The 13,107-nt window shown below is 41.7% G+C and overlaps 1 protein-coding gene across 1 annotated transcript; it reads right to left on the bottom strand.

Annotated features, from left to right (window-relative positions):
* Positions 1–7,743: 7,743 nt before the first annotated feature.
* On the bottom strand, positions 7,744–8,322 carry LOC149128486 (tripartite motif-containing protein 64C-like). The gene has a single exon (XM_089305860.1). The coding sequence runs from the start codon at positions 8,320–8,322 to the stop codon at positions 7,744–7,746; it is 579 nt and encodes a 192-aa protein (XP_089161986.1).
* Between the last annotated feature and the right edge of the window lie 4,785 nt (positions 8,323–13,107).

Below are 13,107 nucleotides of genomic sequence, written 5' to 3'. Positions count from 1 at the left end.
GGAACTGAGGACTTTTATTCCCCTAAATTGTTTTATATGGGAGAGCCAATTTTGAATTTCCAAGGAAACATAGTAAAGATTTATTTGTGTTTGTCTAGGTCAAATTCGGTTTCAGGATTACAGTTGGAATATTTATAATTTTTATAGCTCAAGTTTAAATATGTTCCTTGGGTATATTGGAAATAGTACTAAATATTAGTGATGAATTGTTCTTGACTTGCTTCTAAATTTGAAGTTAATGCTTATAGTTTTTTTAACCATGAAAATACCCAGCGCCCAAACCAGGACGAGAACCCAGGGTGCCAGCGCTGCAGGCAGAGGATTAGCCAGGTGAGCCACAGTGCCGGCCACCCTTAGCTTTAAGAGAGAAATTCCCTATGACAAAGCAGTGTTGCCAAATGCTGGACACCAAAATGCAAATCTCCATCTCAACATGACTGAAGGTTTGTTCTGAATGTATGTTTTTCTCCCAGAGTGCATTTTTAGATGAGGACACATTTACAACTAAGTGAATAGGTGAATGATACCAAAATGCAAAAGTCACAACAGTTAGGGACCAACTGAATGTGTCTCTGGGAACCACTGGGTGACATTGTCTACAGACTCAGTGCTCTCCTACAGGGCTTCTCCCAGGAGCTCTCACTCCATGGCCCTGGACTCTAATAGGTGCCCATTTATTGGCTTTACTCCTCAGCCACAACACCGAGGACCACACTCTTCCCTTTTTAAATCAATTTATACACTGCAGACAGCTCAGAATCAGGAAAAGCCCCCAAATACCAATAATAGGTGTGCTTTTTTTTTTTTGGTAAAGAAATTTTATCTTTTTTTCTTAAGATTTCTTTTTTATTTACTTGAAAGTCAAAGTTACAGAGAGGCAGAGGTAGAGAGAGAGAGATCTTCCATTAACTGGTTCACTCCCCAAATGGCCACAATATCTGGAGCTGGTTGGATCTGAAGCCAGGAGTCAGGAGCCTCCTCCAGGTTTCCCATGTGGGTTCAGGGACCCAAAGGCATGGGCCATCTTCTAATGCTTTCCCAGGCCATAGCAGAGAGCTGGATTGGAAGTGGAGCAGCCGGGACTCGAACCAGCTCCCATATGGGATGTCAGCACCTCAGGCGGCAGCATTACTCGCTTCACCACGGTGTTGGCCCCAGCTGCTATCTCTTTTTTCCATTTTCTCCATCTGTTTTTTCCTCAATATTTTTAGATTTTATTTCCCCACTTCTATTTTGGGTAGCTGGCTTCTTGGCAAAAAATTTTTCTGCTCTGTATTATCCATAAGTTATTTCTACCAATTTTAAGGGTACAATTTGATAATTTTGATTTTCATTAAGTAGCATGGAATAGCAAATGGCATACTATGACTGATTGTGTAAAATAGCAAGAGATATGATTATCCATTTTTAAAAAATGAATATTTTTCAAATAGTAGAAAGGCAGAGAACAATAGAAAGTCCAGCTATGGCAAAAAATAAAGGTAGGATTATAAGATTCAGGTCCTGGAGAAATATAAAACTCCAAAGTCCATGCCACCTGGTGTGTGTCCAAGAGGTGATGGCAGCCTCAGACCACAGGACATTGCAGGTGTGTGCCAGCTGCTTCTCCAGGTCAATGTTGCTGCTTAGCAACCAAGCTTGTGGAAATGAGATTCCTTGGCTGCTCCAGGCTCCAACTAACCAACTAAGATAAGACTCCTGCATGAGCTAGCCTTAAAGATTTAGGGATCCAGGGATAGAGCAGCCTCCTTCAAAGAAATATCTATGGACTTCCCTCAAAACAGCAGTGGTCCCAAGGTTCCAGTGCAAAGCCAAGTCAAGTTTGCTGGGTGTCTCCCTGAGACACACTGGCTGTTCCAGGCCCTGGGAGATGCTCTGGTGAGTCGTAGAATCTTGGACAGCTGGCTGCCAGTGGTTGGTGGAAACTTGGGAAAGATGGCAACTTCTATGCAGGGGGCAGGGCGACCTTGCAAGGCATGGAGTTAGAAGGAAGGGAGTGAAGAGCTGTCAAGATCCTGGTGATTCAATGGGCTGAGCTCAAGGACCTGGTTATCTTCCTTTGTCCAAAATATCTGGCACTGCCAAAGGGTCCTGTGCTTCTCCTCAAATGTGGGTGTGGGAAGAAGGAGGAAGAGCTTCAGAGAAGAGGCAAAATCTGTCCCCACCTTGTCAGAGTGCACTGAGGCTCAGCCCAGGGACAAGAAGCAGATCATGGGGCCAACCTATGGCTTAGTGGTCTACAAGTACTGTTGTGTTGCCGGCATCCCATATGGTACTTGTCCCAGCTGCTCCTCTGCTGATACAGTTCTCTGCTATGGCCTGGGAAAGCAGTAGAAGATGGTCCAAGTGCTTGGGTCCCTGCACCCACATGGGAGACCTGGAAGAAGCTCCTGGCTCCTGGCTTCCAAGTGAACCAGCTCTGGCCTTTGCAGCCATTTGGGCAGTGAACCAAAGGATGGGAGACATTTCTCTCTGTCTCTCCCTCTCTCAAATAAATAAATAAATAAATAAATAAAATCTTTAGAAAAAGAAAAACAGACCTGGGGGAAATTAATGGGGAGGATTCCATAGACCTTTTCTGCTGTCCTCCTGGTGCTCAGTTTCTTGGATAGGGTGGGGCCTAAGCTCTCATGGCTCTGCCAGTCACTGTCCTGAGCCAACTCCTGCCTCTGAGTGGGGAACTGGGTGATTTCCTTTACCCTGCCCAGCCTGGGAGGAGGGCATGGAGGGATGAGCCTGTGCAGCAGGGAAGCCCCAACTCAGTGCGCTGCAGGAGCAGATCTCCAAGTGGCCAAGGGGAGGTCCCAGCACCAGTCTACCGGGCCAGTGTGTTCCTGGTCCTCCACGTGGGCCGATTCAGAGGAGCCAGATCAGGGGCAATTCTTGCACTGAGTGGCTGTGGCACCCACATGCCAAGGGCCAGGAAAAGCTGTGAATCTTAGTATTTGGGCACAGTGAGAAGGCCTTTGGTATGCTCTGAGAAGCTGGAAAAGTTGGGTCCAGACTCTCAGCGGTACAGAGAGGGGCCCAGAAATCCAGCCCAGGAGAAAAGGAAACCTTTGGGTCAAGTAAACTGAGTTTCTGAAGCCCATGTTGAAAGCCAGAAATGCTTCCGAGGCTTGGCTGTGTGGTCCTTCTTCATTCCTAGAAAAGAAACCAGAAAATAGCCCTCTAGATGCATCCTGTAGCCACAAAAGGATGAGAGCTTTGCTTTTGAGGACTCTAAGCCTGTAAAGTAGGGAGAGAAGTGAGTTTCTTGTCCTAGACTGCTCTTTCCGCCAACAGTCATCTGGATCCACACCCAGTACCCAATTTTCTGGTTATTCAGTGGTGCCTGGCAAGTGCCACTGAGTTCAGCTGCCAGAAATGAGAGAAGTCTGGCTCTTAGCTCAAGTGGTCCCACAAGAGGCCTGACTTCATGCAGTATCTGTGTGTTATTAAACCTCAGTTCATGGAACTGACCACTTCACAGATGATATAATTACTTCACATTTCAGTAAACATTCCTTTCATGATTACACCTAAAATATTTTCATTCTTGTTGTTTATTGAAGACATAAATATGACATTTCATTATAAAATTTGGCAAAGATTTATTTTTAAACAAATTTAACTGATATATGAAATGAGTATAGTTTATGTATGGCATACTTGTGATGTTTTGATCCACGCATAAACTGTAATCAATCTAGATAATATTCATATTCATCTCCTCAATCATTGCTTTCTGGTGAAAACATACAGAATCCTTTCTTTTTGCTTTTATGTGTTAGAGAAATCCACAGCACATTTCCATTATCTATAGTTTTTTAAGTTTTCCTTTATAGAGAGAGGATCATTGCTTTATAAATGATTTTCCTGTTCCGTTAGTTTATACAGATCATTCTGTGGAAACCTCAAAGTCAACACAATGGAATGGAATTTTGGATTTGCCCTCTAGTGGTCATACATGTCTATCAATGTACTGAGAGTTTGTTGAATAATCTTGCTGGATGATGCACTAGGCTCAAAGTGAATAATTTGAGGATCCACCTTGTAACAGAGTCATGGAGTTCCTTGAACACAATTGAGCTGAGTTTTTTTAATGACCTGGACATGCAGAAATGTTCATGTGTCAGGTACTTGCATCTACCCAACCAGGTCAGATGTGAATGGAAATTTACACACCCTTCCTAGGGTTTAGTGAACTGACATAGACAACACTCACTCTGCTATGCAAGCCAGATTCAGATATGTGGATAAAACTTTCTTAGCACATGGATGCATCTTGCACCTCAGAGAGCCTTATATAGCAGTGGGCCACTTCTTTCCTCAGACCATTATCCACTGCAGAAAGAGAACAATCTGATCAATGAATGATATGTCCATGTCCCAAACATAAAGATTTTCTGCTCACAGAGTCACTTGCTTTGTAAGAGAACAAAAAACAGAATAAGGGAAGCAAAATGAATTGATACCCTCATCAGTGAAGCTCAAGCGTTCTTGTGACCTTACAGCATAAAATATTCAAATAAGAGAGAGAAATAAGAAAAAGAATTTGGACGTTATCACGTGTTGCATAAAGTAGGGATTGGAGGTTGATATCTGGAATGTTAATTTTTTTCAATAATTTTGAATATATTTATTTGTTTTTTTGAAAGGCTGACATACAGAGTCACAGAGGAATCTTCCATCTGCTAGTTCACTCTCCAAAACCCACTACATTGAATGGACCAAGCCTAAACCAGGAGCCAGAACCTCAGTCCAGGATCTCTTATGTGGATAGCAGGGATCAAAGTACTTTGCACATAACCTTTTGCCTCCCAGTGAGTGCATTAACAGGAATCTGGGTGGGAAGCTGAGGTGGGACTGAATTCCGGCCACTTTGACATGGGGTGCAGGTGCCCAAGTGACTTCACTGCTCTGTCAGATGCCTGCCCCTAAACAGCTTATTCTGAGACAAACATACAAGCTTTTTCTTTACTACAAGTATTTTTCAGTTTTTTCTTTAATACTATTAATAAATATTAATACTTTGATATGATACAGATATTTACTGGGAAATTATCTATGTCTGGTCACAATAGCAAACATAAAATATATGCCCACATGAGTAATGTCTGAAAACAATGTTCCTATCACCATATCTGCACTGATCCTGGATTTAGCCTAATCATGGTTTCAGCCAGCCCTCTGTTCTCTTGACCTGCTGTCTAGTACAGGCTTCACAGGATTGGGCTGTGCTCACAGGTCCCTCATCACTTACTTCTCGTCATAGTTATGCGATACTATTGGAAAGATTCTGCTTATGAGAATATTAACAATAAAAGTGTTACTATCTGATTGTGTTGGTAGACCAAATTTTTCTGATTTTATGAATCATTATAAACATAGTGTATGATAAACACACTTGGAATATAGAATAAATTTGAAACATCCTGTGCCATATTAGATCTTTAAAAAATGCAGCAATCTGAGTAAACATACACTTTTCTCATCCACGGAAGGGAACTGAATTGATAATTTTTTGAGAATTAATGCAAAAATGTAACCATCCTGTGCTGAGTTTCTGGAAAATCATTCTCTGAGAGTAGTATTTCTGATTACACTACAGAGACTTTTATCCTATGTGTTATGACAAAAATACCACAAAGCTTATCAGACTATGCAGATTTAAGGGATTGGGCAAACACAAAGTTTCAGAACAATGGACACTTAGTAGTGATATGTGTGAGTGCCATTCTGATGTTGTGAAAACATTCCCCAGAAAACCACTCCTGTCTCTGAACATGGACTCTCCCTGCTCACCTGAAGTAACTCCATGTCCGGCTTGTGGCATGTTTCAACCACTTCTCTGTATGTTTCTTCCAGCCGGTGTTTCTGTTGGGTCATTCTTATTTCACTGTCCTCGAGCTTTTGGACAATCTGCTGTGCTTCTCTGTGCAGCATATGCAGCTGCAGTTGCTCCTCCTCATAGAGCAATATATGCATCTTCACATACTGAGCTTTTATCATCACCTGCCTTAAGGACACATATTCCTGTAGAGATATTAGGTTAGGAGGATGACATGTCCTCATGCTCAACAGAAAATTGAAACTTCCAATATGACTTCCTGAGCTGCTTGAGACACTACATCCCATATGAGCACTTGTTCGAGTCTCCATGCTTCAACTCTGGCTTCCTTTTCATGTGTCTGGGAACAAGGCACAAGATTGTCCCAGGACCAGGGAGTCTGCCCACTTACATGGGAGACCTGGATGGCATTCCAGCATCCTGGATTCAGTCTGATTCAGCCTTGGTCATTCCAGTCAATTGGGGAGTGAACTAGCACATGGAAGATTTATACTCTCGCTTGCTCTCTCTCTTCCCTTCACACCACACATATGCATACTAACCCACGCTCTATCCCTCCCTCACTCCTTCCTTTGATCCCCCCCCCCCTCAGTTGGTGAATGGGCTTGGGAAGATAGGTGCCTATATTTGCTCTATCTCTTAGACTCTTTCTCATGCTTCTTCAGGGTTCTTACTCTATCAACTATTTCTGTTCTAACCTAAACCTTCTTGCATTTGTTCTGTTGCTTTGCTAGATTCTTCTAAATATTTAAAAATATTTAGGCATATTCCACATTGCACAGATTTTTATGAATAATTCCACTTCCCCTATATGATTTCTGCTTCTCATTTCTTTTTCCAGAGCCATGCTTAGTTTGGTATCATCAGTGTCTGTGAAGGTATATGTCAACCTTCATCACTATAGTAGGAATACCTCTGATGACCTGTTTTCCATATGTAGTAGTATCTTTCTCACTTGGCTGGCACAGAATTTGTGATTGCTGAGTTATCATTTGAAAGCACCACTAGATCTGGGAGGAAATAACCATACTTTCATGGTGAGTGGCATTTGTTAAAAGGTATAAAGCGTTTTAGTAGTTGCATAAAATCTTTCTCATTCTTACCTTGAATGAATGAATCTTTCTATTTTCCTGATGCAAACTGTTTTTCAACTCTTGGATCTGTTCCCATAAAGCTTTCGTTTTGTTTACAAATTTCTCCTGCAAAATAATTATGATTTATCAACATGAAAGAAGGTCTCATATATGTCATGATGTTACAAAAAGGAAATGTCACTTGTTAAGAGAATAGTGATGGTTTTCTTCTTTTTTCCTGAGAAGTTTTAAACAGAGTAGAGTGTTTATATTTTCACATACAGTTCTGTTTTGAATCTTGTTTTTTAAAGATTTATTTATTTATTTGAAAGTCAGAGTCACATAGAGAGAGGAGAGACAGAGAAAGAGAGAGAGAGGCCTTCCATCCGATGGTTCACTCCCAGGATGGCTACAACGGCCAGAGCTGCGCTGATCCGAAGCCAGGAGCCTGGAGCTTCTTCCAGGTATCCCATGTGGGTGCAGGGGCCCAAGGACTTGGGCCATCTTATACTGCTATCCCAGGCCATAGCAGAGAGCTGGACCAGAAGAGGAGCAGCCGGGACTAGAACTGGTGCCCACATGGGATGCCGGCGCTTCAGGCCAGGACATTAACCCGCTGCCCCACAGCACTGGCCCTGTTTTGAATCTGATATTTGGGATATAGGAGGAAACAGAGACTTACAGGAAAGGTTGAAAGAATACTTAAAGTCAGTATACTCCACTTCCTGAGAAAACATTGTTTATGTTACTTGGCTGTGAAGCAGTCACAGTTGCAGCACAGGCCCAAGTTTCTGCTGATGACCACTTGCACCACACCTGCACCAGCTTCACACACTTCTAAGGGGACTTCCAATCATGATAGCTCAACTCAATTGTGATTATGTTGCCACACTGAGCAAGAACATGGAAGGACAATTTCACATCTTGGGATTCACAGGGAAAAATCACTAATTCACAATCTCCATTCTCATACATTTCCACTCCATTTCCACAAATCCCCATCTTTCTTTCTAGTTCAGGATCCCAGAGAATCCACATGGCTCTGGAGGCATTACTCACCCAGGACTCCTCAGCAGCACATTCCACCATGGTGTGGCCATGTGATTCGGGCTGTGGGAATTCAGAGAGAGGCTGACAGTGCAGTCTCTTGTACACCTCATGGAGGAGCCCTGCTGCTTCTGTCTGTGCAACAGGGACCTGCTCTTGCAACCTGGTGACCTGGTTCAATTGGTCCTGTCTGGCAGTAGAAGCCAGCTTCTTGAGCACAACATTGGTTTTGAAGTTTGTCTTCTCTGACATCTCCTTACACATTGGGCAGCACATGGGGGTCTTGGCTTCCTCCCAGCTCAGAGAAAGGCAGGATCTACAAAAGTTGTGTCCACAGTCTAAGGTGATTGGGTCTAGGAAGAAGTTCATGCCAATTGGGCATGTGAGTTCCCGCTGGAAGACTTGCAACGTGGCTGGATCCCTGACTCTATTAAGATCCTTTAAAAACAGAGAGAAATAATGTTTTTCTTTCCTGATGAGAGAAAGCAAAGATCTATGTACAGTTTTCTGTCACTATTTGGGTTCTGACACATTGAGTTATTAAATTGCCCCCAAACAAAGCAAGACTTGCTGACTATAGACATGCTGGGCCTATAATCTGACAAACATAAGAAAGTAAGACAAATACTATCTTTGTTTAAAGTAAGTAACACTGGACAGCATCTTAAAGCACTGAGTGTTGGTTTGAGTCCCAGCTGCTCCGCTTCAGATCCAACTCCCTCCTGATGCACCTGGGAAGGAAGCAGAGCATGGCTCATGTCCTTGGGCCCCTGCACCAACGTGGGAGACCTGGAAGAAGCTCCTGGATCATAGCTCCTGGCTTCGAATTGGCTCAGCTGTGGCTGTTGGGGCCATTAGGAGAGTGAACACACGAATGGAAGACCTCTGTCTGTCTCTCTCTCTCTAACTCGCTCTGTAAATGTGTTGTTCAAATAAATTTTAAAAGTCTTTAAAATAAATAAGAACAAACTAAGTAACACTTATTTGGAGAAATTTAAGATTGGATTGTTGGGTGTTGGCACTGTGTCAAAGTGGGTGAGGCTACTACATGCAGTGCCTGCATCCCATATGGGAGCCGGTTTAAGTCCGGGCAGTTCCACTTCCAATCCAGCTCTCTGCTATGGCCTGAGAAAGCACTGGAAGATGGCCCAAGTGCTTGGGCCCCTGCACCCATGTGGGTGTCCCGGAAGATGCTCCTGGCTCCTGTCTTTAATTCAGAGGAACTCTGGCCATTACAGCCATCTGGGGAGTGAACCAATGGATGGAAGACCTCTCTCTCTCTCTCACTGTCTCTCTATTTCTCTGTCTCTTTCTCCATAACTCTGCCTTTCAAATAAATAAATAAATAAATTTTTCAAAAAAAAAGATTGGATAGTAAAAGATGAGGTGATTCTAAGATTCATTTGCTTTAAGTGGCCTAGAGACAATATAAAATCAATATTTCTTTCTGAATCTCTCCCTCCTCCTCCTCCTCCTCCTTCTTCTCTCCCTCCCCCCTTCTCTCTTCCGAGTTCCTATTGCTATGCTATTCATTTCATCCAAGACTCCTTGATTTTAACACACACACAAACAGTGGAACTCCATACTAAATGTCTACATTCTCTGCCTACCACTTCACAGAGGTACTTTTCTGAGATCATGTTAAAAGAGATGAGATTTAAACCAAGCTTGTTTGATTTAATCAGTGTTAAGTTGAATGTTCTACTTTTAAAACAATAAGCAAGTGAATTTCTTTTTCAGCTTATAGCAAAATTTTCCTTCAAGAAAAATATATACAAATCATTTACAGTTTGAGAAAAATAGTATTTTCCCAGAGTCATTCATCCCATCAAAGGGATGGTCACATTCTGAAAAGGGGAACAGTCAAGTACAGCAATGGGCAGCAACTATTGGTCAATTATCCTTTAAAACAAGCCCCCAGAAATGAAAAATAAACACTGGGTTTCCTTCCTAATCTAGAATATCTATAGATGTAGCTAATAGAGGCATGATATTTTCTTCCTATTTTCAGTCTTTCTCAAAGTGGAAGATGTCATTTCTTGGGAGCACTTTTCCTGGGATCTATTTTGAATATTTTTCATTATAGTCTACAAATCAAAGGTTTATCAAGGATAGTAAGTAGACTCTTAAAATAAGGGTTTTCAAATATCTTGACACATTTAGGATTATTTTAATCTCCATAAAAACTATTATTCATTTGTCAGTGACCACAGGAAATTGGTTCCACAAGACCTTGACAGATACCACAATTCGCAGATACTCAATCCCTTATATAAATGATATAGTATTTGCCTATAACCTCTCATTATAGTGCAGTGTTAAGGGCATAATGACAAGAGAAACGTCTAAATATTAAACACATGCAATATTTTGTTCTAAATGTCTTCTCTCTATGCTTGGTAGAATCCATACATTCTGAAGCTTCATATATGCATAGCACATTGTGCACACTTTCCTTAACTGAACAGTTTAGGAGCTTTATAAGTTGTGATAAAATTGGGAAAAGAAATCTTAAAATCTAGTAATGCATAAAGACATGGAATAAAATTAGAATAATTTATCATATAAATCAATATATCTGAATGTTCTAGTCATGAATACTTTCAATACTGATATCATTTAAAATAAATTGGAAAGCCACATTTCTTTTTTTGATGAACCATCTGTAAATTAAATATTAAACTCAAGGTATATTTCATAAAAGAAATTGAACACGAAGGCCTGTCCTCTAAATTCTATACTCACAATGTGTGCTATGAGTGGTCTCACCTTTGGAAGTGCAGATGTGATTGGTCATTTCAGTTTTCCAATGCACAGCTGCTTCCAGTTCAGGATCATCTCTTCTAGTCAAAACTCCTCTGGGTGTGTCCCCTTTTATAGGATTTCACCTGACCCACCCACCAAACCCACTCACTGAAAGAGCCTCTGTCTTCAGAACAAATTGGATTTCCATGATGAGGTTACAGGGAAAGTGGGGAAGTGATTCATTGGAATTAAAAGGTACAGAAAAGAGTACTCAGTGTCTAAGAGACAAGCAAAATGTAGACTGGCTTTGGGAGAAGATGTGGGATAACTGACCTGATGTAAATGGTTCCATAAGAAATTTTCACTGAGGGCTGAGAGTGCGAGTCCCTGTGGCTCTCCTCTGCCCTAGAGGAACTACCTCCTCCCTGGGGCCACCCTCCTTGCAGGGCTCTGGTCCTTTTGCAGTTTATATCACAAACCTCCTGCACCCAGAGTTAGGCTCTTTCAGATGCTGCTATCTGGGTTGCTGCAATTCTGTGAATATCTGCCACTAGTTTTTCTTTCCCAAAGTGGCCCTAAGAACTTGCTCCATGGTCTCAAATGTTTCCTTAAAATCCAGCTGCCTACTTTCATTCCTGAGAAAGCAGTGGCAAATGGCCCAAAAGCTGGGCCCTCTGCCTCTCACTGGAGACCTGGAATAAGCTCTGATTCCTTCCTGGCTCGGACTAGCCAAATCATTGCTGCTATTTGTGGAGTGAACTAACTCTCTCTCTCTCTCTCTCTCTCTCTCTCTCTCTCTCTCTTTCCCTCTGTCACTCTGCCTTTAATTAAAGGAATAAAATCTTGGAAAAAACACAAAATAGTTTCAATTTAATTTCTGATAATCTTTGTCATTTTAAGTCCCATTTCTGTTTCTGTATCACTTTAGATAAGATCATCACGTTCTACTTGTGCTCCATGGTTCTTTCTGCTTCCTGGCTTAACTTTGTACAATTCATATGTAAGTAATCCACCAATCATCACTTACCAGACAAATGGGGCTCCCTCATTCTCTTAATACCTTAATCCACAGGTTCATGAAACTAAAATTACCAAATGAGTGACATTTTATATTTTTTCTTTTTTTTTTTTTAAGATTTGTTTATTTGCAAGTCAGAGTTACACAGAGAGAGGAGAGGCAGAGAGAGAGAGAGAGAGAAAGTCTTCCACCCGATGATTCACTCCCCAGTTGGCCACAACAGCAAGAGCTGCACCAATCAGAAGCCAGGAGCCAGGAGCTTCTTCTGGGTCTCCCACGTGGGTGCAGGGGCCCAAGGACTTGGGCCATATTCTACTGCTTTCCCAGGCCATAGCAGAGAGACGGGTTGGAAGTGGAGCAGGTGGGTCTTGAACCGGCACCCATAAGGGATACCTGGACTTCAGGCCAGGGCATTAATCCACAGCACCACAGCACCAACCTCATATATTTCTTGCACATAACAATTTTATCATTATTATAGTGTTATTATTATTCATTGATTTTTAATGAATTTGTAGCAGACAGAAGACAATTAGTATAATTTTCCTTTTATTTAAACTACAAAACTACCAGTAATTTTTTGGACTTCTAAGAAAAATGTATGTCTTATTAAAATGTTTTTACATGAGTAGTTAATTATCATTTAATTTATTATATATAAATAGCCTTCACTGGTAATACACATTCTCATTTTTTTTGTGAGTGGTGTATTACAGTTTTTTTTTTCTTTTAGATTTATTTTATTTTAAAGTCAAAGTTACACCAAGATAGAAGAGGCAGAGAGAGAGGTCTTCCATGTGCTGGCTCACTCCCCAACTGGCCTGAACAGCCAGACCTGCGCTGATCTGAAGCCAGGATCCAGGAGCTTCTTCTAGCTTAGCCAAGCCAGTGCATGGGCCCAAAGACTGGGCCATCCTCCACTGCTTTCCCAGGTCACAGCAGAGAGCTGAATCTGAAGTGGAGCAGCTGAGACTCGAACCAGTGCCCATATGGATGCCAGCACTGAAGGCAGTGGCTCCACCTGCTAAGCCACAGCACTGGCCTAGAATTTTCATTTTAAACATAGTTATTTATTTAGGTCTGTCAAAATTGGAAGTTTTATACCCACCCAGGAATCGGAGGCAAAGGTAGTCCAAGGTTCAGATAACCTGTTTATTGATGTAAAGCTTCAAATTGTAAAAAATTTCTGTTAAAAGAATTTCTTCCTTGCCTATCCTCAACCAGATCCCAGATTCACTGAGGGTTCATTAGGTATCTATGTGTCTGATATTATACAAAACAATAAGGATGGCAGAATAGTGAGGGCGTGCACCGATAGTCCGGGAAAAGATAATTTGATAAAAGTGGAGTTACTGTAGCCTCAGGAAAAGGCTCAGGGAAAAATTGCAGAG

Source organism: Oryctolagus cuniculus, chromosome 1, assembly GCF_051225735.1.
Source record: "Oryctolagus cuniculus isolate XC-2025 breed Fujian yellow rabbit chromosome 1, ASM5122573v1, whole genome shotgun sequence".
Taxonomy (NCBI): Eukaryota; Metazoa; Chordata; class Mammalia; order Lagomorpha; family Leporidae; genus Oryctolagus; species Oryctolagus cuniculus.
The sequence above is the reverse complement of the archived record's forward strand: the minus strand, read 5'-3'. Positions and strand labels throughout refer to the sequence as shown.